The sequence below is a fragment of the Acomys minous genome, assembly GCF_964271855.1.
Source record: "Acomys minous genome assembly, chromosome: 6".
NCBI lineage: Eukaryota > Metazoa > Chordata > Mammalia > Rodentia > Muridae > Acomys > Acomys minous.
In genome coordinates this window covers 1,182,469-1,206,149 of record NC_140487.1, presented here as the reverse complement: position 1 = coordinate 1,206,149, position 23,681 = coordinate 1,182,469, and the positions used below count along the sequence as shown (strand labels likewise).

Here is a 23,681-nt window from a genome sequence, read left to right as displayed (position 1 = left end):
AGCAGAGGCAGGCAGATCTTTATGAGTTTGAGCCAACCTGGTCTACATAGTCCCAAGATGGCCAGAGAGCTACAGAGTGAGACTCCCTCTCAGTAAAACAAAACAAATAAAAGAACTGTAGTAAAGTTTCTTAGGTGTGGCTGTGATATTATGGTTTGTTATTCCAATAAGGCTCTTATGTACTAGTGTTTTCCAGACGTTGTGGAGGACTTAAGAGTGAAGTGCTAAGATGTAATATGATGTTTGCATATGTGTGGCCCCAACACCTAAATACATCAGTAGGTACACATACACCTACATACATGGGGCTGATGGATAAGTATGGCTGGATATAAAGCATATATACATAAACTAGGACATAGAAAGAGATAAATAGATAGATAGATAGATAGATAGATAGATAGATAGATAGATAGATAGATAGGGCACATTGTTGTTCATGAGGAAAAAATGATACCGAGAACTATTGCTAACTGTAAAAAAGTTTTTATTATTGCCAAATGGAGGCCTCATATGGCCAATGTGCGTAATGGGCTGATGCTGCCTCTCCCGAGCCTTCGGTTAGATGATGCACTGGCTGGGTGGTGAGGCAGGGCCAGGCAAATTCCATGTATGAGGAAGAAGCCACAGGAAGGAGGGAGTGGCAATCTGTGTGGGGGAAACAGTAGCATTAGATCCTCCTACCCATCTCCGGGTCTCTCATCTTAGTCCAAGTCTTATAACAATAGGTTACCAGACAGATTAGTGCTGAAGTGGCACAAGGCTAGTGACTGACAGGGCCAGTGTCAGCTGAAGTGGCACAAAGGCTAGTGACAGGGCCAGTGTCAGCAAGAGCAAAGATGGCAATGAGAGTGTCACCATACAGGACTCAGGGGAGCTTGAATGTTTTCCCCACATTAATATATTCACTGTGAATATGTATGGGCGTATTCAAATGCATTCCTGCATGTGGACAAGCAGGGGAGCTTGGGTCCCCCCCCCACACACCACATTAATTTATGCACTATTTGTGTGTTCAAATGCACGTGTGTGCACCAGCATGTGCCACAGCACACATGTGGAGGCCAGAAGACAGCTTGTTGCAGTTGACTCTCCCCTTTCACCATGCGAGTTTCTGGAACCAAGTTCAGGCCATCCAGCTCAGCAGCAAGTGCTTTTACTTGCTGAGTTATCTCACTGGCGCCTGAGGGGGCTGATTGGTCCTACAGACCTCTCGGGGTCACTGAGAGGGACCGCTGGTACTCAAAGCTTCCTTTACCTTCTGCAGGCATCAGATCTAGTATAGACTCCCCAGCTTTAAAAAGCCTTACAAGGGCTGAGTGCTGTGGCGCACACTTGTAATCCTAACACTTAGGGAGGCAGAGATGGGCGGGTCTCTGTGAGTTCAAGGCCAGGCTGGTGTACAACGTGAGTCCAGGAAAACCAAGGCTACACAGGAAAAAAAATGAGGGAGGCTGTTCTGAGAAATTTCTTCAGTATCCCCAACTGGAGAGTCATACCCTTCCATAGAAAAGGAGCCACTGCCCCACCCCATCCCACACCCTGCAGGACTGAAGCCTGTCCTCAGTTCTTACCCCAGCAGGACGGTAGACAGGCTTGGGGTGAGGTGTTGCTGGAACACTTGTCGGGTGCTGTCCCCCAGCACAGTTGACAGACGGAAGGACGGAGAGGTTCCAGCACAGCCAGGGTTTCTGAGGCTATGCTGCCAGGGGACTGCTAGAGAAAGCGAGCAGAGACCTTCAACTCCTAGGGAGTCTCCCTATTCAGAAAACCTGGGTACCAGGACTGTACAACCCCTGAGACTTCAGGCTGTGTCCTACACTCCAGGGGGTGTCATGCATATAGGCGTCCATGGAGCAGCACTTTGTAGAAATTCACTATGAAGGCTCTGGCCACCCATGGATTTTACCCAGGATAGGGCATGAGTGCTTCAGTCTTCCCAGTTAACAACTCCCCTCTCCTCCGATGTACCTGTGCAGAGATGATCCCTGGGGAAACTCTTTGTACTGTCAGATCCTGAGAGGCACCTACAAGGTAAGGGTGGGTCCACTCAGAGGGAGAAATAAGCATGGAGACCTTGGGTGTGGTAGAATACAGAGGTTCCAGGAAAGGTGGCGACTACAGATGTCACCAACTTAGACTATCTTCTTCCAAAACTAGGGCCTTCAGGAACTAGAAATAATGATTAAGTCCAAGGGATGATCCTGGGGGCAGAATAATGGATGGGTGGATGGGTGGATGGATGGATGGGTGGATGGATTGGTGGGTAGGTGGGTGGATGGATGGGTGCATGGATGGGTGGATGAGTGGGCGGGTGGGTGGGTGGGTGGGTGGATGGATGGGTGGGTGGGTGGATGGGTGGATGCGTGCGTGGGTGGGTGGGTGGATGGATGAGTGGGTGGGTGGGTAGGTGAATATGCGCAGAAATCACCTGGCAGCTGTCTTTCCAACTTCAGCTTCTCCTGCCTGCGCCATTTGGCTCTTCTGTTGGAAAACCAGACCTAAGAGAGACGAGGAACTATGTCATTGGCTGTGTTTTCAGCCACCTGGTGCCAGTTGCTCTCACCATGTGTCCCTTGGCATTGGACTCAGAAAGCAGAGCCTTCCTCCCTTCCGACACCCTCACTCCCTTCTCTGCCCTTTGCTCTCTGCTTCCTTCCTCGCTTCAAGGGCTTCAGTGGGGAAAAGAGGAGAGCAATCGACAGAAAAGCAAAAAGAATTTCATCTCCTGTTCTTCGCCCTCTTGCTGCCAACGTCTCTACCTTAGCAGATCCGTAGCCTTCTCCTTTGCAGTTTCCTTGTACTGTGTTACAGAGCTCACTCACCCTCACTGTGTCCTCAGGCAGGGAGGTGGCAGCAGCCAGCTTTCCACGGGCCACCGAATCTGGATACTGCCCACGCTGGAACTCTGTAGAGACAGATTCCCACGGTGAGGTTAAGGGAGGGAATTAGGCATGGTCTCCGTGTCAATGCCCATTTTTCCTGGTTTTTCAAGACAGTGATCTCGAACTCATAGTGATCCACCTGCCTCTGCCTTCCGAGTGCTGGGATTACCCACGTGTGCCACCACATCCGGCTTCATTCTCTACCTCTTAAACCCCTAAATAACCTTCCTCCCCAAGGCCAAGCCACTCACAACCTGTGCCCCCTTCAGCCTTCACCCACAAGGCTCAAGGCAGCATCGCTTCCATACCAAGGACCTTGTGCGCCCACTGTCTACCCCAGCCCAGCACCTTTCTCCAGTGCCTCAGCTTGGCCTGGGGAGAAGATAGTCCGATTCCTGTGGCTGGTCCCCGGGTGCGGACCTCGGGGAGCCTCACAGTTACTCTGGGCACTGGGAAGAGCTGGAGCCAAAATAGCTGCAAAGAAGGACAATGTCTTAGGGCATTTATGACGTTGACTTTTCTGGCTCTACGGGGTCTCTCACAGGGCAGCAGCACGGGCACAGAAGCAGAGCGGGGCTAGAGGAATATGAAGTTCCTGGGCAGTTACTGTATGGCGCGGTTACTACCGTGGTGCTGCTTAGGGAAAGCGGAGTTGCTCCAGGTGTGACCAGCCCCACAGAGCATGGAGGAGGTTCTGAGAAACTAAGCAGGAAGTAGAGGAAGACTGTAAAAGGCCCAGCCTAGCCTCGCCCTTAGCAGATACTGTGAATCTAGGAGTTACGGCAGGGAGTTCTGTTCTAAGACCTGCCAACAGCTGCCTGATGGCTGAGCAAGTCATTTTCCTGCTTCCAAATCCTACCAGGAGAAAAATAGAGCTAGACCCTCTTTTTGTTTGTTTGTTCTGTTTTTGTACTTTGAGACAGGGTTTCTCTGTGTAGCCTTGGATGTCCTGGATTCATGTTGTAGACCAGGCTGGCCTCAAACTCACAGATCCTCCTGCCTCTGCCTCCAGAGTGCTGGGATTAAAGGCGTGGGTGACCCCTCTTTAAGGGATTGTGAAGGTGATTCAAAAAAAGAAAGAAAGAAAAGAAGAAAAAGAAAAGAAAAAAAGAACGAGAACTTCTCATGACGGGCAGAAGGAAGCGCTATACAATTATACAAGGCTAAGAATTTGGCTCTGATTATCCCCAGTGCCAACTGGAAGACTCACCTGGTGGTCTGAGCCGTGCCCAGTGCAGCCGCTGGTCTTCCTGCAGTGCCCGGAGGACTCGATTGATAGAGGACACCTGGGGGGGGTTGGGGTACACATCAGGAAGGCGGTGTATAGGGTATATAGGAACCCAGGGGTGTATCCTATAGATCCTTTCCCCTCTCCCCACCATTCCCAAGAGCAGCTTCCTCTCCCTCTGTCCTCACACTTCCTCCCCCGCTCCCTGACCACCACCACTTTTCAGAAGAGAAATCTGTGAGCCAAAGGCTATTTTCCGCTTCCCCTAATGCCAGGACACCCACATTTCCACAGGAAAGCAGGTCTTCTTCTCCCCAGTCTACCTGCAGAGCCCACAGCAGAGGGAAGGCACTCACACTGGGAGTCCTGTCCTGGGTGCAAAGCCCTTCAGCACGAAGCTGGCGTTGGATCTCCCAGGCAAAGAGCGCTGGATGCGCATCCTTCAGCTGGGCGATTCGAGCCACCACAGCAGGTGTGGCCAGCCGTGGTTTGCTTCCCCCAATGCCCTTGGGTTCCAGGACACCTGTGCGGTAGTAACGCCCCAGGATCTTGCTCACACAGCCGTTTGATACCTGAGTCGGGGGAGAAGCAAGAACAGGGCACAGAAGGCATGCTGGGCAGAAGAGGGGTGAACATTCCCGGCACAGAAGGAAGCTACAAGGCAAAGTGGGACTAACTGGACCAAGCCATAAAGTGGAGGGGCTAATGTCATCCTTGGGTGCTTAGAACTCCCCTTCCCAACCTCCAAGAGGGTCTTTTAAAAGGAGACCCTGGGAGTTCAGCCCCGAATTGCAGCCTTGAGATGGGTTCTCAGTGCTTGGTTCTTGTCTCTGTCACTATGTAAAGAAAGGGTTTGGCACCGGGAGTGGTGGCTCATGCCTTTAATCCCAGCACTCAGGAGGCAGAGTCAGGTGAATCAATGTGAGTTCCAGGCCAGCCTGGTCTACAAAGTGAGTCTAGGACAGCCAAGGCTGCACAGAGAAACCCTGTCTCAAAACACAAAAGAAAGAAAGAAAGAAAGAAAGAAAGAAAGAAAGAAAGAAAGAAAGAAAGAAAGGGTTTGGCACTACCTTAAGGCTCCGTGAGATGTCACAGGGGCGCATCCCACTGATTGCTAGCTGCACAATCTGCTGCCGGGTGTCCAGAGGAAGGGGCCGGCCATTCACAAAGAGTCCCCCCAGCTGGTTCACGGTGCTAACTCCTGGGCATGAAAGGTCAGCTTCAGCACACCGCACCTGTCCAGGTCCCCACCCATCTCTGCAGAAGGTCACTCTGTCTTCCAGACTGGCCTGCTACCATAGGGTGTGCCTTTCTCTGAAACCGTGCCCACCTTTTTCCCCTGGGGTCTCCAAAACTTTCTTTAGGAGCTGGTTATATCCTGATCTGAAGGTAACAAACAGGGAGCAGCTGGAGAAAGCATTGCCTAGACCACTGGCTAAGGACAAATGAAACTGTGTTGGTGGAAGCCAAGACCCAGGAACAGTATTGTTTTTTATTTTGTTTTGTTTTGTTTTTTAAGGCAGGGTTTTTCTGTGTAGCCTTGGTTGGCCTGGACTCACTTTGTGGACCAGGCTGGCTTTGAACTCACAGCACTCCGCCTGCCTCTGCCTCCCAAGTGCTGGGATTAAAGGTGTGTGCCACCACCGCCCTGCCCAGTATTCTGTCTGAGAGCCCATCCATATTCTTCCAACTTCTCTCAGACCTCTTACCGTCCTGCTGCATGCTTCACACTGGTCCTCCTCATAGACTAGCAAGCAAGACAACTGGCAAGCTGAAAAGGGGAGCTCCTTCTAGAAGTTCCTTCTGATTTGGGGCTGGTTCTGCAGCAATAGAGGGTAATTTAAGTGTGGTCTGTTGAAATGGTCATGGGATGGAACGTTTGTGACAGGGTCAGTAGGCTGGCTAACACTAAAACATTAAAATTCTCATAAGTTCTCATATGATGAGCATCATAGGGTCAGCTGAGATCTGGCTCTTTTCCGATAACCCGATAAAAAGGTTAGAGGCGGGAGAGGTGGTAGGGACCGTTCTTCTCAGTACTCAGGCTTTTTCATCCCCAAGTGGACAACTTGACCTCCGACCCATCCCATTATAAGCCCTCTCGGGGCCTGATTAACACACCTGAGGCGGAGCCTCTGGCGCCCAGGTTCAGGTTTTCATGAGCCGGCTGGTCTGGATTCAGTTCTCCAAACTACCAGTCAAACACTTGCTTCAGAGCACTTCAAGGAAAGCCAAACCTTTGTATCTCGAGTTCTTCAGGGAAATTTGGGGCTCAGCTCTACCTTCAGGTCTTGGGCTCTGATCCCACACATTGGAAAGAAATACACAAAGCCTGAGGTGATGACTTCTGCTAGCTGACACACCTCATACACAGCAGCATCTAAAGCTGCTGGAGCTGCTGATTCTTTTGAGCACTGAAGAAGTCTAGGTATCACGGTGACACCTCCTCTGCAATGGTCTCCTTTTAGATACTGTGTATTTTGCTGCCATTTCCCGGCAGCATTTTGAAAAGAAGGGATGCTGCCCACTTACGGGAGCAGAAGCCATCCTGAGCAGAGTCCAGGCAGCACCAGCCACAGCCCTGAGTTTTTCTGCTTTCAAAAGCAACTAGGAGGAGTTGAAGCTGCTCCTTTCATGGCTGGAATCTTGGCAGAGCTGTAGGTAACTCCAGGGAACAGCTTATGCACGGAACTTTCCTGAAATAACCACGCTGTCTTGGCTCAGTTAACTCAGCAGCAATTACTGAGTGGGTAGGGCATTAAGCATGAACACATTGTTGTTTGTTTGGGATAAAGTGAGGGAGAAAAAAAATAGGACAGCTGAGGACATAGAGTTAAGTTATGCTCAGAGAGGGAGCAGGGTTAGACTACCAGCCAAAGCTGGGTCTGCCCTAAAGTTCTTTCCTTATAAATGGAGATTTCAGTGTAATAGGATGAGGAAATCAGCAGGCGTGAAACACCAAGAATCCAGAGCCCATTGTGTTCAGCAGCTAAGGTGGCCTCTATTAGTTTATTTTTAGGCACCTAGAGACCTACTCCTTCAATCTCTTAGCATTCCAGAAACTCAGTTAGAATGTTAAACTACACCACCCCACCCCCCACCACCACCCCACCCCCGCCGCTGCAAAGGAAACAGAGGCACAGATTGAGATCAACATAAATCAAGACCCTCTCAGAGAGTAAAACTCAAGGTTCAGAAGTCAGCTCCTGGCTGAGGTAACAATGTCTGGCTCCTGAGCACAGGATTCCATTTCTCTGTCCCGAGTCCTTGCTTCACGCTTGGGCAATTGCTATAGAGGAAGTGGAGAGAGGAAGCTTGATCCAGGAACGTAAAGGGCAGGGGATGGGGGCTTAGCCTATCAGCCTAACCCTGAATTTTTCCTAAGAATTTTTCTTCCCAAGTTACCAAGGGGCCAAAATTACTGTGGTACCCAAGTTCATATCCAAACCTAAAAAAACCTCCAACCCAAAATGAAGCACACTGCAACTCACAAACAGAAACCCTGTTTCCAATAGCCTGCCGCATATTACCAGTATTTGTGGTAACTTGTCAGAAAACAAAACAAAACAAAACAAAAAACACCTGGTACTCAGTAGATGAGAAAGTAGATTAAGGAGTTAAAAGGGCAGGAAGTGAGTAGCTGTAAAGACACAGGAGGGAGGAAGTTGAGCTTGGCCACACAAAGGCATGGAGACAGTATGGGAGACAGAGCAGACAGTGAGCCTGCAGCCAAGCTACCTGGGTGGAGCGAATGAGGTGGGAATCCCAGAGAAAGGGCTCGGGTCCTGGGCTGGCTGCAGAGGTTGCTGTCGGTCTGGTCTTCTCACAGCCTCCCCTCTGCCTCCGCTTCAGTCCCACCAGGGGGTCCACAGCTGCACAGAGTCTGTGCTCGGGAGCAGAGGGCAGCCTCCTGGGAGTAGCCAGTGATGTCACAGGCCATGAGCAGAGGAGGAGGAGGCAAGTATGCATGGGGCTGGCTGACACTGGCCCTGAGGCAGGGCAGTCCACAGCCAGTGACCCACTGTGTCCTTCTGTGGGGGCTTCAGAGTCCACCTTGTGTCCACCTCCCCTGAAGGAGGCATAGATGCATTCTCTGACAGGCTCTCTCAAGCCACTGTGTCCCCAAGCATGGGCCAGTATGCTTGGAAAAAATGCAGAACATGCAAGATGAGGAACTTCAGACTATGTCCCCAACGTTTCACATGATAGAAACACAAAAGAATATTCCATAAGCACTGATACGCAGTTTGCCAGCCATAATGCATGTCTGGGCTTTTAAACCAATGCCCAGATCATGTGTATTATGACGGAAGACAAGTGATATGTATAGCCTGACTGAGTACAGACTGAGGCGGCTTCTATTTGAAGGAGAGAGGATGGAGAAGAGAGCATGCCACGTACGCAGTTCTCTCCAGAAGAGATTCTCACTGATTCTCCAGCTGATTCCTTGACTGAAACCACACAAGGGGTGAGTCCCTAGAAATGAGGCCAGCATGGACTTCAGAGCACTGGCAGTGTGAGAGAGGGGTGGTGGGAACGCGTGTCTGGGGATGACGACAAGCGCATGTGTTTCTAATGCGTTCTTAGAAACAATCTCTTCTTCCCTCTTCTGTCTCTGCATGTTTTCACTCACGACTTGGTGCTTTTAGATTAAATTTAAAAATGATACTGCTACACACACACACACACACACACACACACACACACACACACCACTACATATTGCCTGGACCATTGCTGGGGTGAGGAATCCAGGGGCTGAGTAGGTTGTTCCTTGAGAGTGGGTGGCAGGAAGTGAACACAGACTTCAGTGCTAGGAAGCCTTGTTGCTACTGCAGTTGTGGGCAGACCCTTGCAAGGGTGTGAAGGAGCAGATACGGAAAGCCTTTTGGGTCTGTTTTATTTCTCAGAATCTGTAACGCAGTCACAGGAGTGAGGTAAGCAATTCTGATTTATTGAGGCATTAAGACCTAGGAGTCAGAGGGGAGAGTAGTAGATCTCATTGGTAAATGCTTTGGGTTTGGAGGAGTAGAAGTGGGTGTTGTATTTGAACTTGGATCTTGGAGTTGGAGATTCTTGTCTTCCAAGGCCAAATGTATCCCAGAAATGGGTCTTCAGGGTCTTACCCTGACATACACTCCACTCCTTTTTCAGTCTGTTCCAGCATCTTCAGGCTGAGCCAGAGCGCTGGAGCAGAGGGAAGACCATAGCATGGTTTCAGCACCAAGGGCAGGACAGCACTTGCCCCAGTCCAAGGAGAGCCCTTCCACCTTCCACAGGGGCAGCTGGGGGCTACTGGGCGGTCTACTGAGCTGTGCCTGGTGAAAGAAGGTCCCCAAGAAGTGGGTGTCCCTCTTCTCAGTCTCCCTCTCCTGCCTTATTTCTTTCTCTGAATCTGTCCTTGAATCTTGGAGCTCAAGGTTCATGCCCTGACAGGCTTTTCCTATAGACAGCTGCTTGAGGGTGTTGGAAGGGGTGTGGGGGGGGGGTAGAAAAGACAAGCCCTGGCAGATGGTGGTGGCAGCGATTTCCCCCATAAACCACCCTCTCGCTCAGTCTTTACAACAGGCTCTCGGGTCTGAACAAACAGAAGCTTTCAACCCAGAGGTGATAGGGAGAGGAAAAAACGGGGAAAGGGCCCTGGCGGGGGGCCTAGCAAGCCTAAAGGCTCGGTCGCTCAGCCCTCTGCCTAGCGCGCCAGACTGTTTGAGAAGCAAATATCTCCCTTCGCTGTCTGACTCTCTCAACTGCCCCCACCGTGTTTGGGGCTAATTGTCCCTCATTAGCTGGGCCCAGCCCCCAGGCTGCCGCCAGCCCCCGCCATCTGCTCACAATTATACATTAACTCAGAGGTCTTGTCACGCGCCAGCCAGGTTGTGCGCCCCTCTCCTAGGCCAGCAAGGCCACTCCAGCTCCTTCCTCGCCTAGATCGTTGACTCCTGCCTTAGGGGAGTTGCTGGTCTAGGGGCCCGTGACTGTGATAAACGTTCTTATCCTTAGTAGAGATGGCTGGAGTTCCTCCCTGCTTTCCTCGTGATGCCAAAAGGCGAGCTAACCCGTGCGTAAAGCTGGAGAGGCCAGGGCGCGGCAGGCGCACTGGCCGGCTGACTTTGTCTGGCACCTCCCCGGGAGCTCTGAGCTCCTGTTGGAGGAGCTGATCCCAGTTCCTGACTGTTTCGCCCCTCTCTAAGGTGCCTGTGTGTAGGATGTGGGATCCTGGTCCTCATCTTCCCTTTCTAAAGAGAGCCCCATCCCCTGCCAGTCCTCAGCTTTCCAGAGCGCACGCGCCACCTATCCAAAATCATTCTCCAGCAGCCGGCACCTCCCATTTTAAAGTCCAAGCGGTTCCTCCGCTACAAAAATATGGGGGCTCCTCGAATTCCCTGGATATTCCCGAGCGTGGAAATCGCGCTAAAGTTGCACCCTCCACTCACAAGATTTCACATGATCATTCTGCTACCCCAGACCTCACTTCCCTCCAGTGTCAGAGCTCTGTCCGCCTGCAGACAGCTGTGCTGTTCAGCTCAGATTCTGAGCGCCAGGTCTCTTCCCCTGCTCTCCCCAGAAAGGTGGTGAGAAGCTCACTCTTCATCCAGCTTTGGCGCAGGAGCACAGGGGGAAAATATCCATCCCTCTGTCCTTTTTCATGAAGAGCCCCCAATCTCTGAGGCTCTAGCCTGACCCAAGTTTTTTACAGGACTAGGGTAGGTCCGGTAGGATGATGAGTTTGCACTTCCCTAAGAACTCCCAACAGAACCGGGAAGGTCATAGAGACCAGAGCTACCCTCGCAAAAGGAGACAAGACGAGGAAGCCCACTGGGTGTGAAAAGAGAATGTAGAGCTACCTGGCCAAACACTGAAATCACAGTAAGACGGAACCAAAAGGTGACACCGTGTCAGCCACCGACCCTGAGAAGTGGGAAGGGGCTGGGGAGGCACCGAGGTTCCCTGGGAATTGCTAAGCCTGTGCCTCACTTTGCCTGGGACCCTAGAGGCACAAATAGCCAGGTGTCTGTTTTACTAAACAATAAGTTTGACAGAGGATCGATATATATCCCACCTCCAGCTCCCCAGTGAGCATCTTACAGTAACGTGGTACGTGCGTTGTGTTGAATAGACAATGTCGATGCTGTTGCTCGCTGACCCCCGTACTCAATTCTGATTTCCTCACTTCTTCCCTGATGTTCGGTTCTCAGTTCCAGGATCCCATCCGGGAGACCACTTCACATTTGTCATCGTGTCTCCTTAGTTCCACTCGGCTACTTCACAGATTCCCTCTGTTTTTTAATAATAGGATTGATTTTAAGGAATTGTGCATTTTATAAACCACCCCTTTACTGAAAGAGCTTCTAACTTATTTTGCTAATGTGTACAAACATTAAAAATCATATGTACTTATGAGATCAAGAGGTGTCTGATACATGTATCCATTGTTTAATTTAAAATAAAAATATTTTAAATGCTTACACACACACATATATATATCCTCACTTCCCCACTTAACATTTCTTCATGGTGAAATTCTCTCTTGCAACTTTTTTGGGAAATATGCATTACATTGCTGTATATATAATATATATATTGCAATAGTGGCACTCCAGATCTTCTGGCTCCTAACTCACTGTAATTTAGGTCCCTTTGATTAACCTGTCCTCACTCCTTCCTTCCTTCCATAGGTCCTTCCTAATGTGTCGTTTATTTGTTGCTTTTTTGAGACAGAGTCCCATGTAGCCTAAGCTGGCCACAAACGAACATAGCTGAAAATGACCTTGACGCTTTGGCACTCCTGCCTCCACCTCCCCAGTGGTGAGATTACAGGCACAGGTCACCACACCTGGCCATCTCGTGCATGCCGCATGGTTGGACTAGTCTGATGGGTTTAAGAGGTGAAGACCCAAGAGGCCCAGGGCTGTTTCTATCCCATCAAACGGAGGGTGCCTAGACTAACACGGTTTGTAGCTGTAGAGGTTGACTCTGGCGATCTACCTGAAGTAGTGTGTGTTGTTTTGTCCACCTAAGTTACCTCTTCCATTCCATACAGCATGTTTCTGAAGGAAATTGTTATGTGTAGGTCGTATTTAACCAATGGAGAGTTATGCTCACCTGAGAACACAGTGTCTGCATAGTCAAGTTGGACTTCTCCTGTGAAGGGTTGTCTCCTCTCTTGTTTATGCACTTGATAACTTATTTGAGTATTATTCATGATGTAAAGTGTTGTAGGTATTGAAGGGACTCTGGCCGTCTCAAGCATGGCGAGCAGGCTCTCGTAGGACTTGCTCTTCTCCACAATTCCCTCTTCCTTTCTTTTTTCTTTTTTCTTTTTTCTTAAGACAGTGTTTTACTGTGTTGCCCTGGGTGTCCTGGACTCACTTTGAAGACCAGGATGACCCTCTTCTTTATTTAAAAAAAAAAAAACTGTTATATTACATCCCTAAAGCTAGCCCCCAAGGTCTGTTCCCTTATTTGTCCAATTCCTCCACCCAGAGGCTGACTACCAAGGTCCAGCTATCAAAACATGGGAGTCCAGCAATCAGAAGGCCCCTTTGGCTCACCTAATCAGCATGCCCAGTTACAACTAAACAACACACCCTGAGCTGAGGTTTCCCCTATGACTTTTATAAACCACCATTTTTCCTATGTGTTACATCTCCTCTTTATCCCGAGATAGTCCTTTATCCTTTCTCTTGTCCCCTTTGTCCCCTCTGCTTCATTTCCTTTCCATTATGCCTCTTCCTCTATTTGCCCCAGAGGGGCAAATAATCTTTGTGCTGAGAACTTGGTCTTGGAGGTCCTGAGTCAATACTTTTCCTTCCAGGTCTTAGTATAGGTGGATTTTGTTTCTAAGAAAACTTATTTTTATTCTTTAGGGTATAATCAGATGTGCTACTTAGTTTTACTGATCAGTTTGCTCTGGGGCTGCCCATCACTTCTGTGTTCCCTTCAGCACGCCTTTACTGGCCAAACCCACATAGGGTTTGTGTTTTCCATTCAGGGGTAGCTGTGACAGACAGTGCTCCCTTGCTTTCGTGCTCCCTCACTTTCATGCTCCCTTGCTTTCTGGCACCGAAAGATACTTCAGTTTTATCTGTCCCCACTCCTTGAACTAGCGGTTTCTCTGAGGAGCTTTAGTGCTTTTACTGAACAATGGTATGAGAAACCAAACTCTGGGTACTAGGGTTTTAGCTGCTAATGGCATGCTATTGCCTCTAGTTGGCAGAACAAAGAAATATATGCATGTTTCTACATGTATGTTTCTACATGTAAGCATTTGAATCTACAGTAAAATAAGCACAATGTTGCTAACTGCAATCCATTATTACAGGATCCATTTAATTTCACCCCTGTTTACGTGTGAAATATAATCCACCATCTACTTACCAACTTTTTCAATCCAAGCACACACCGTTGTAGTGTCAGAATGGTTTACACAAACCAGCGTTGGGCCACACCTTATCAACGAGAGTACAGAGCTTGTTTACAGCTTATTTATTTTGGTGCCTGAATTTGTTTCTAGGGACCCATTTATGCCAGATAAGCTCTCCATCACTGCACTCCATCTCCAGCCTCTGTACAAATCATCTCCCCTTTAACTTTTTAGGCCCCTCTCATACCCAAAGTTAGCTAAAACAGCACCTTTATTGCTATCCCATCTGTGAGGCCGTTTCACAGACGTATGGTGTGGCTGGTTTCCTCTGACACACTCTGCACTCCTTCCTAGATCCCTCTGACCGCTTGATGATTATTCTGAAATTGCCCCACACTAGGGCTTGCTCTTTAGGCGGTAACATTCTGTGGGGTGCCAGATGAGCAGCACTGTGTATCCCCAATTATATCTGTAACAGAACAGTAGATTTAATACCTAAGAATTATTGTCATTCCAAGTTCAGCCTTTCTCTTTTCCCTAAACCTCTGGCAAACATTGAACATTTTTTAAAAATCATTATTGTCGTTTCTCTTTTCCCAGAGTACCATACAATAGATCCACGATGTGTCACCTCTTCAGCTACTGTACACTCATTTAAGGTTCGTCCATGCCTATTCACGCCATGGTTGCTCTTTTCCTTTTATTACTTAATACTATTGCATAGAAGAACCGCAGCTCACTGATGAGGGACGAATGTAAAGTTTGGGCAATTGTAAATCGAGCTATTGTAAACATTTATATGCAGGTTTTATTGGGCACACAAGTTTTCAACACACAAAGAGATTGTTTTTAGTCTTGGAGGAAAAAATTGCTTAAGTACATTCTAATGCTTCCACACCAGCCGACGTCCTTAGCACCAGCAGAGGACAGCTCCGATGCTTTGTCTGCTTGCCAGCAATTGCTGTTGTCTGTCTTGTTTGTTGTGACCGGGTGCTCTCTATTTTGTAGCCCTGGCTGATCTGGAACTCACTTTGTAGACCAGGCTGGACTTGAACTCACAAAGATCCATCTGTATCTTCCACCCGAGTGCTGGGATGAAAGGTGTGCACCACCAAGCCCAGCTTAAGTAGATATTTTGTCGTTGTTGTTGTGGTGGTGGTGGTGGTGGTGGTGGTGTTTTGACTAATTGTTAGTTTGAGACAAGGTCTCACTCTGTAACCTGCTAACCTGTAACCTAGAGATCTGCCTGACTCTGCCTCCTGTGCAAGTGCCGACACATCTGCCTGGTTTTGCTTTTTTTTTTCTTCTTCTTATTTTTGGTTGTTGTTTTGTTTTGTCTTGTTCTGTTTTTGAGACAGGGTTTTTCTGTGTAGCCCTTTTGGTCCTGGAATTTGCTCTGTAGACCAGGCTAGTCTTGACTTAGAGATCCACCTGCTTCTGCCTTCCAAGTGTTGGGACTAAAGGCATGTGCCACCACTGCTGGGTTTTTGTTTTGTTTTGTTTTGTTTTTGAGATGGGATCTGTTGAAGTCCGGTTTGCTTGGAACTCACTAAGTAGCCAACAATGACCTTGAGCTGCTAACTCTCTTGTCTCCACCTCCCAAGTGCTGGGACTACAGGCATCCACCACCACTGCCAGTTAGAAGTTTTATAGTTTTGCATTGAACATTTAGGATCACAACCAATTTGAGTTGACTTGTGACCTGTGTAGTCTATGCCCATATTCATTTTTAAATATATTCCAATTGTTCAATTTCTCTGAAAAGACTCTTTTCTCCATTGCCTTGTCTTTGTTCCTTGGTCAAGAGTATTTGGCTGGGGCCTGGAGAGACGGTTCTGCGGTTAAGAGCGCTTGCTCACGGAGGGCCTGGGTTTAATTCCTGGCACCGCCATGACAACCCATAACCATCCATAACTTCAGTTCCAGGAGCTCCAGTGACCTCTTCTGACCTGCGTGTGAACCAGTCACTCACATGGTGCACAGACATATGTGGGAGTAAAACACTCCTGCACATAAGAAGGTAAATAAAAGTTGAAAAATTGAAAAGGAATATTTGACAGTGCTGGCATTGATCTCTGTCTTATTGATTTTGCTTAATTGATCTATATGCTTCCATTTTTTCTCACTAATACTATGCTTTCTTAGTTATATAACTTTAAAGTAAGTCTTAAGTTGAGGAATGTGAATTATCCAAGTTTATTCTTCTCCACCAATATTGTATTGAATAATCTATGCTTCAAAAAAACTTTAAAAAATTAAAAGTGTGCATGCATGCATGCATGCCTCTCTCTCTCTCTCTCTCTCTCTTTCTCTCTCTCTCTCTCTCTCTCTCTCTGTGTGTGTGTGTGTGTGTGTGTGTGTGTGTGTGTGTGTGTGTGTGTGTATGTGGTGGTGTATCCATGCTATGGCACACATGTAGGGTAAGAAGATAACGGACAGGAGTTGTTTCTCTCCTTTCGCTATGTAGGTCCTGGGGTCACAGTTGGGTTGCCAGGATTGATGCTTTTACCTGCTTAGCCATCTTGCCACACTTTAAAAAAAAAAGATGTATTTATTACTTAGACAGTATTCCACCCACATGTGTGCTTGCAGGCCAGAAGACAGCACCAGATCACATGTGAGCCACCACGTGGTTGCTGGGAACTGAACTCAGGACCTTTTGGAAGAACAGACAGTGCTCTTAACCTCTGAGCCATCTCACCAGCCCATCTTGCCACACTTAACTATAAACTTTTTAATCAGTGTGTCAATCTCCATAAAATAGTTTGTTGCAGTTTTGATTAGGATTTTATTGAATCTATAGAGCAAGTTGGGGGAAATGGACATTTTAACACAGCTGGAGTTTTCAGTCATTAATATTGATTACTTATTCGCTTGTTCAGATTCTCTTTGATTAATGAGTGTTTACTTTTCCTCTCATAGATCTGGTACATGTGTTTTTAGATTTACATCTTAATATTTCACTTTTTTGGTTCTTCATTGAGGTAGGTAGTATTCTTTTTCTTTTCTTTTTTTTTTAAGATTAGTTTATTTATTATTATATATATAGTGCTCTGCCTGCATGCACATCTTGACAGCAGAAGAGGGCACCAGATCACATTATAGATGATTGTGAGCCACCTTGTAGTTGCTGGGAATTAAACTCAGGACCTTTAGAAGAGCAGCCAGTGCTCTTAACCTCTGAGCCATCTCTCCAGCCCCCAGTATTCTTTTTCTTAATGTAAAATCCTAATAATTTATTATTGATATAAAGGAAAGCAATTCACCTTTGTATATTAGCCTTGTATCCTGAGACCTTGCTATACTTGGGTTTTGTTTGTTTGTTTGTTTGTTTGTTTCAATGTATACAATGTTCTGCCTACATGTACACCTGCAGGCCAGAAGAGGACATCAGATCACATCATAGATGGTTGTGAGCCACAATGTATGTGGTCGCTGGGAATTGAACTCATGACCTCTGGACCATGACCCTCCCAAGCATGCAGCGGTCCTGTCCCCTGCTCTGCTGTGGATCCGTGTGACCACTCCCCTCCCAAGTGTGCAGTGGTCCTGTCTCCTGCTCTGCTGTGGATCCGTGTGACCACTCCCCTCCCAAGTGTGCAGTGGTCCTGTCTCCTGCTCTGCTGTGGATCCGTGTGACCACTACCCTCCCAAGTGTGCACTGGTGCTGTGCTATCTTTTAGGAGCTGAGAGAGCTAGTCTTCTTTTTACTACCCTCTGTTCAGAGCTTTTCTGCTTTACATGTTAGTTTTGTTTTGTTGTTGTTGTTTTGGTTTTTTGAGACAGGGTTTCTTCTGGCTGTCCTGGAACTTGCTCTGTAGACCAGGCTGGCCTCACACTCAGACACAGATCCACCTGTCTCTGCCTCCTGAGTGATGGAATTAAAGGCATGTGCCATCACCAACGGCTACATTTTAGGTTTATTATTAGCATGTATGTGTGGATGCACGCGTTTGTGTGTGTGTGTGACTGTATGTTTTAAAGAAGTTTCAAGTTCTCAACAGAGCTGAGATGAGGGCCCAAATACTCCCTTTACATTGCATCTTCATGTGCACGTCCTTCCCCGTTACCAGTGTTTCCCACCATAATGCTACATCTGTTGCAGCTGAGGAGCCTATAGGATTTGGGAGATTTTTAAATTTTTTATTTCTTGTTTTTCTTTCAATTTTTAAAATTATTTTTACATATACACTTATATTATTACACATATACAAAATAAACCATCTACAGCCAGAAGAACCATGAAATTCAGGAATTATATGAATGTTACATACTTAGTGTTTTGGCTATTTGTGTTTGGCCACCTTGAAGAAAACATCTTTCCTATCTTAGTGTGTCTAAAATTCTGAATATAAATCAATATCTATCATATCTCATCTCTATCAATGTAAAACATCTATCTAGACCTAAAAACATCTTAACATCTAAACAACTGAGCTTAATTGTGAAACTAAGCTATTTGATCTTCAGCCCCATCAGAGGCTTGAAAAGGAATAAAATTAATTACCTGAGTAAATGGGAGGTGCAGGTTATCAGCTTCCAAAGTGAAAAAAAAATGACAGATACAGTTTGCTGCCTGAACAGTCACCCAAAACTCTATAATGTTGGAGCATCATCTTCAGCCTTCTGTCCCAATATATCTGACAGACATATGAGACAGGAACTATTGAGGACTTGCTTACCCTGTCTTGGCAGAGTTCAGCCATTGACTCTGCTTGCATGCAAGCTTGCCCATTTTTAGGCAGAATACTGTCTGTGGCAAAAACGAGGACATTTTTCCCAGTGGCTGGTTTGCCACCTTTGAAGCCATCTCTGTAAGGAGGTTCTTTGATGCTCATCATCCTCTTTGAGGTAGGCTGGGTGTGATTTTTTTTTTTAAAATCATTGAAGAAATTCACTTTTTATTTGGTTTCTGAGGTTGGTGGCTGCTTTGTTGTTCTTTGTCATGAATGGGTGCTGGATTTTGTTAAATGCTTCCTCTAAATCAACTGATATAATGATATGATTTCTTCTTCACTAGCTTGCTGACGTGGTGGGTTACATTAATGGACTTTTAAATATTTAACCAGCATTGGATCACTGGATCACATCCCGCCTGGTCACTTTGCGCTGCTGGATTCACTCTGTTCACATTTCCTTGAGGAGTTTAGTCTGTTTGTTCATACACGTGTGCTCGCGTTAGGGTAGTGCTGACCTCCGTGGTCAGGTGAGGATGGGACAGGGCTTTCAAACAGACGTAGCTCTAGTTGACACACGCAAAGTCCGAACCCCGTAACAGTGCCTAGAGCAGCATGGCTACTTCCTTACTCAGCAAAGCTAAGGTTTTAGCCGAGACCTGAGGTGCCACCTGCATGACCGTGGACCTACTAAATGGCTACTTCAGCAAATAATTACTGAGCCCAAGCCAGGTGGGAGAAGAATAGTGAATAAAAAAAGAACAGAACACTTGCTTCCACCTTGTATTTTTTTCTCACAATTCACTGAACAACTTTCTGTATTTTTCCAATATCTATAAAATGAGTTGAGTGTTGTGGCACATGTCTTTAACCCCAGCCCTCAGAAGGCAGAGGTAGCCTTCTCTGTGATCTCTGTGAATTCAAGGCCACCTCGTTTTAGGAAGTGAGTTCCAGGCCACACAGTGGATTTTCTCTCCAAAAAAAAAAAAAAGAAAGAAGGAAAGAAAGAAAGAAAATGACAATCCGGCTACGTCATTGTAGTATATGTAGTATGTTATGTAGTTACGTAGTATAACATACGTTAACACAGGCAAGAACATTCTGTGTTTGCTACAGCTCATGCACCAAGAGTTTAATGCTGCTGTGTAGTGGACTAGGTACAGCCTGTAAGGCGCGACCGCACCCGATAATGGCTGCGACCGTTACCACTTGGCGGCGACCATTAACGCTCCCGCGCATGCACAGACATAAGCCCTCTCAATGCACCCCTCCCAAACAGGGGTATGCAAATGAAGCACTCCAACACGGCCCTCTCGACTGCGGGCATGCTAATGGGGCATGCTAATGAGGCATCCAAATGCAACCAATGAGACTTTGACACGCCACGTACAGACAGTATTTAAACGACGTGCTCGTGGGCATTCGGGGTCTTTTGCTTCAGCTTCAAGGGCGCTCCCAATAAAGTGCAATTGAGAAGAAGCCGGCGGGAGGGCGCAACAACAGCCCAGCCTTAGAGATTCCCGGGACAACCTCCCTGCCCTAACTCTGTAGTCCTGTCACTTCTGGCTCTCTGCTTCTGCAGGTGACCCTTGTGACCTCTGGATTAAGTAGCCCATCTTATAAAATCCCTTGGTTGATCTAGAGTTACCTTGCTTAGCAAATAGTTGGGTGACTTTCTGCTTTTGAAATTACAAAAAGTTGAACTTTTAAGAATCCTTCACCTCTCTCTCTCTCTCTCTCTCTCTCTCTCTCTCTCTCTCTCCCTCCCTCCCTCCTTCCCTCTCTTTCTCCCCCTCTCTCTCTCCTTCCCTCCCTCCCTCTCTCTCCTTGTCTCTCTCCCTTCCTCCCCCCCACCTCTCTCTGCATATGATAGGTGTGTGGGTGTGAGTGCAGACACACACGTGCCACAACATGAGTGTGGAGATCAGCGGAGAAGCCTGGGTGTCAGTCCCAGCCCTCCATCTTGTTGGAAGCAGGCTGTCTTTGTTTATCCCCATGTAGCTCGGCTAACTGGCCTGTGAGCTCCTGGCCTCTCTCCAACCTTTGCCTCCCCACATCACTGTAGTAGAGCTGTGGTTACAGCTGCATCCTGCGGTGCAGGCTTTTGTGGGCTCACAGGAACTAAACTCAGACCCCCGAGCTTTCATGACGAGGACTACCCAGTGAACTATCTCCTCGAGCCCACATTTGCATTGATGAGAAGGAAGGCAGTGAGGGACACAGTTTACTGATGGGCCGACGGTTTTTGTCTATATTCTCTCTGAGGATTGTAGACTTTGGGCCTAGGTTACAGGGACAATGGATTCTATTAGTCTCCTTTAGTCGCCTCTGAAGGTAAGTTTGCAGTCTGCTGTCTGGAGTGCTGTGGCTTGGCTGGCCTTCCACTGCTTAGCAAGACCCAGCTGAGGTGAGAAGGACACCTCCCCACCCCCCCACCCCCCATAAGGATCCTACCTCTGTCCCAGACATGCAGGGCTCTTCATCTTCACTGTGTCCACAACGATCCCCAAAACAACACCTGCTCAGCCTGACCGAGGCTCTGCCCTACCTAGAGAGTGAGCTATGTAAAGACAGGTAATTATAAATAAAGTCTTATTACTATCTTTGGCTTGGCACCATTAAACACAACAATCAGACTTGAATGACCTACTGCCATGGGTTTCATCACCAGCCCAGATGGCATCCCTGAACCCTGCTCCTCAGCTCACCCCCATCTTTAGCAGTCCTCAGGTGTTCCTGACTCTCCATCAGACCAGCTCTTGGCTCTCAATTCTCCTCACTGGAAATCAACATTTTAAGCTTTGGTTAAATTTTATATTGCCCTCTATTTCTCTTCTTTTCCTGCCTGCAAGACACCTAAGACCTAAGACCAATACAGAAGGGCAGCTGCTTTTTAATTTCTGAGTTTTTGTTTCCTTTCCTCCCCTCTAGCATTTAGACCTTTCACGACCACCTTCTCTCCACTGAATACACTGGTTTCCTTCCAGTCTCCCAACTATTTGCATCCTTTCTCTTAGTTACATATATATAATTTTAAATTTTTTCTCACAATTGAATGTGTAGTTAGAAATACTGTGGCTGAACAGGAGACAAAGCTGCTTGACCTCTGCCTCCTGGTTCGGTGAGTCACCTGGGTGCTTGGCAGGTACCGGCTGCTGCACTGGGTCAGCTCGTGGGCGCCCCCTGCAGTCTTCCTGCATTTTCTAGTGACAGCCGGAGGGTACCAGCAGCAGCCTCCTTCCCTTCCTTAGCATCCCCCGCCCCCACCCCCACTGACAGCAAAAGTGATGTCAAGGAAGGCAGGTGGCATGTAAATGGAGGTGACAAAGGAGTCTCAAGGCACATGACAAGAGACAGAGCTCCGAGACATCTGCTTTTCCCCAAAGACCTTATCCCTTGCCACATGTCTGATTTTCTCCAGGGAAGGAATTGAAAAGACCCTATGGACTTGCACAGTTTAGCCTCCTTTGGGTTATAAGCATTGTCAGAGGAAGCTGAGCCTGAGAATAGATTTTTCTCTTGAGAAAATAGATGTGTGTCTCAAAACAAGCACTGGGAAGATCAATTAAATTATCCAGTATAATTACTCCAAGAGGCTAATCTTGGTAACCCAGGGAGAGGAGTAATTATGTTGGATGCGTAGGAAAGATGTGGGTTTTACCTCTGGAACTTTCTTTCCTTTTTAATTATGGCAATCACATCAAATTGGCCATTTTAGCTATTTTTAAGTGTATAATTGAGTGGCATTAAGTGCAGTCACAATGCTATATGAACACCACCACTCTTTATCGGTACAATTTTTTCATTACCTCAAACAGATACTTGTGCCCTTAAAAAAACCAAAACATCTCTTCTGTCTATTGTTAGAAGCTTCTATTCTAGTTTCTGTCTCTGTGAACTTGCCAATTTTAGGTCCAACACATACATGGAATTATGTGATATTTGCTGGGGCATCAAACCCAGCTTCTTGCTCACACTAGGCATGTGCTCTTCTTCTGCTGAGGCACATCCCCCAGTACACAGCGATAGTTTTTAAATCTTTTTCGGTTTGTTTGTTTGTTTTTGTTTTTAGAGACAAGGTTTCTCTGTGTAGCCCTGGCTGTCCTGGACTCGCTTTGTAGACCAGGATGGCCTCGAACTCAGAGAGATCCGCCTGCCTCTGCCTCCCGAGTGCTGGGATTAAAGGCATGTGCTACCGCCGCCGGGCCACAGTGATAGTTTTTAGATCGAGTTTCTCACATGGTTCTACTCCCTTCCTCTTCATCACCCTAGTCTCAATAAATAGCAAAAGCTCTTATGACACTTTTGGTGAGCTTTGGAGACAAAGGGAGATGTCAGCGCATGCGCCATGGGTAATAGTGAAGATGTCACTGTAGGAAGATGGCAAACGAAACCAAGTCAGTAGATGTTGATCCAGGAAGCAAGGAAACACCTGTGGAGATCGTGGTTCACGTACCCCAGTACAAGGGAGAGAGGACAGGCAAGAGACGCCCAGCACCCCGGTAGACAATGGGAGCAGGCAGCTCTCCTACGAGAGAGGTTTTCCCGACTGGAGGAAGTTTCCCTGACCTTGGATCTACTGAAGAAGGTAAAAGAGACCTGGACAAAATAGAAAAATTAAGGTGCCCAAATAAATCTGCCTGGTTTCTGTGTCCTCTCCTAATCCGTTCTCCTCTTCTGGGAGGTCTTTAAGTTGAAGTCTTGAAAATGCAGGATGGTGTGACCCTTGCTCAGGTCTTCTAAGGCGATCATGTCATTGAGACTTTATTACTAAAATTTACCAAAAAAAAAAAAAAGTTGGGCTGGTGAGATGGTTCCAGCGGATAAAGCATTTGCTGGGCAAGCCTGACGGTCTGAATTTGATCACTGTAAACCATGTAAAGATGGAGCGATGGGGGATGGGGTAAGAACATATGTTACAAAGCTGTCCTCTGACCCCCCACATATGTGCCATGGCATGTCTACATGCAAGTGCTCTTGTGTATGCACACGCACACACACACAAATTACACATTATAAGATGGTTGTTGGGGCTGGAGAGATGGCTCAGAGGTTAAGAGCACTATCTGCTCTTCCGAAGGTCCCGATTTCAATTCCCAGCACCCACATGGTGGCTTACAAACACCCGTAATGAGATCTGGTGCCTTCTTGTGGTGGGCAGGCACATGTATGGACAGAATACTGTATAAATAATAAATAAAAAAAAATGAAGATGGTTGTGAGCCACCATGTGGTTGCTGGGGATTGAACTCAAGACCTTTGGAAGAGCAGCCAGTGCTCTTAACCTGCGTAGCCGTCTCTCCAGCCCCCTCTCTTCCCTGCTTTATTTTTTATTTTCATTTTTTATTCTTTGGTTTTTCGAGAAAGAGTTTCTCTGTGTAGCCTTGGCTGTCCTGGACTTGCTTTGTAGACCATGCTGGCCTCGAACTCACAGCGATCCACCTGCCTCTGCCTTCTGAATGCTGGGATTAAAGGCCTGCATCGCCAAGCTAGGCTCTCTTCCCCACTTTGAATACTGAAAAGCTGGA

General features: G+C 47.3%; 1 protein-coding gene across 1 annotated transcript; it reads right to left on the bottom strand.

Moving 5' to 3' along the window:
- Nucleotides 1-490: 490 nt before the first annotated feature.
- On the bottom strand, nt 491-7,992 carry PAX4 (paired box 4; the record flags this gene model as incomplete). The annotated part of the gene is made up of 11 exons (XM_084784746.1): nt 7,852-7,992; nt 5,823-5,933; nt 5,184-5,314; nt 4,470-4,685; nt 4,096-4,171; nt 3,234-3,359; nt 2,826-2,908; nt 2,432-2,501; nt 1,972-2,027; nt 1,575-1,716; nt 491-648 (listed from the first exon to the last, which is right to left on the bottom strand). The coding sequence occupies exons 2-11, from the start codon at nt 5,833-5,835 to the stop codon at nt 491-493; spliced, it is 1,071 nt and encodes a 356-aa protein (XP_084640872.1). The 5' UTR covers nt 5,836-5,933; nt 7,852-7,992.
- Nucleotides 7,993-23,681: the final 15,689 nt, after the last annotated feature.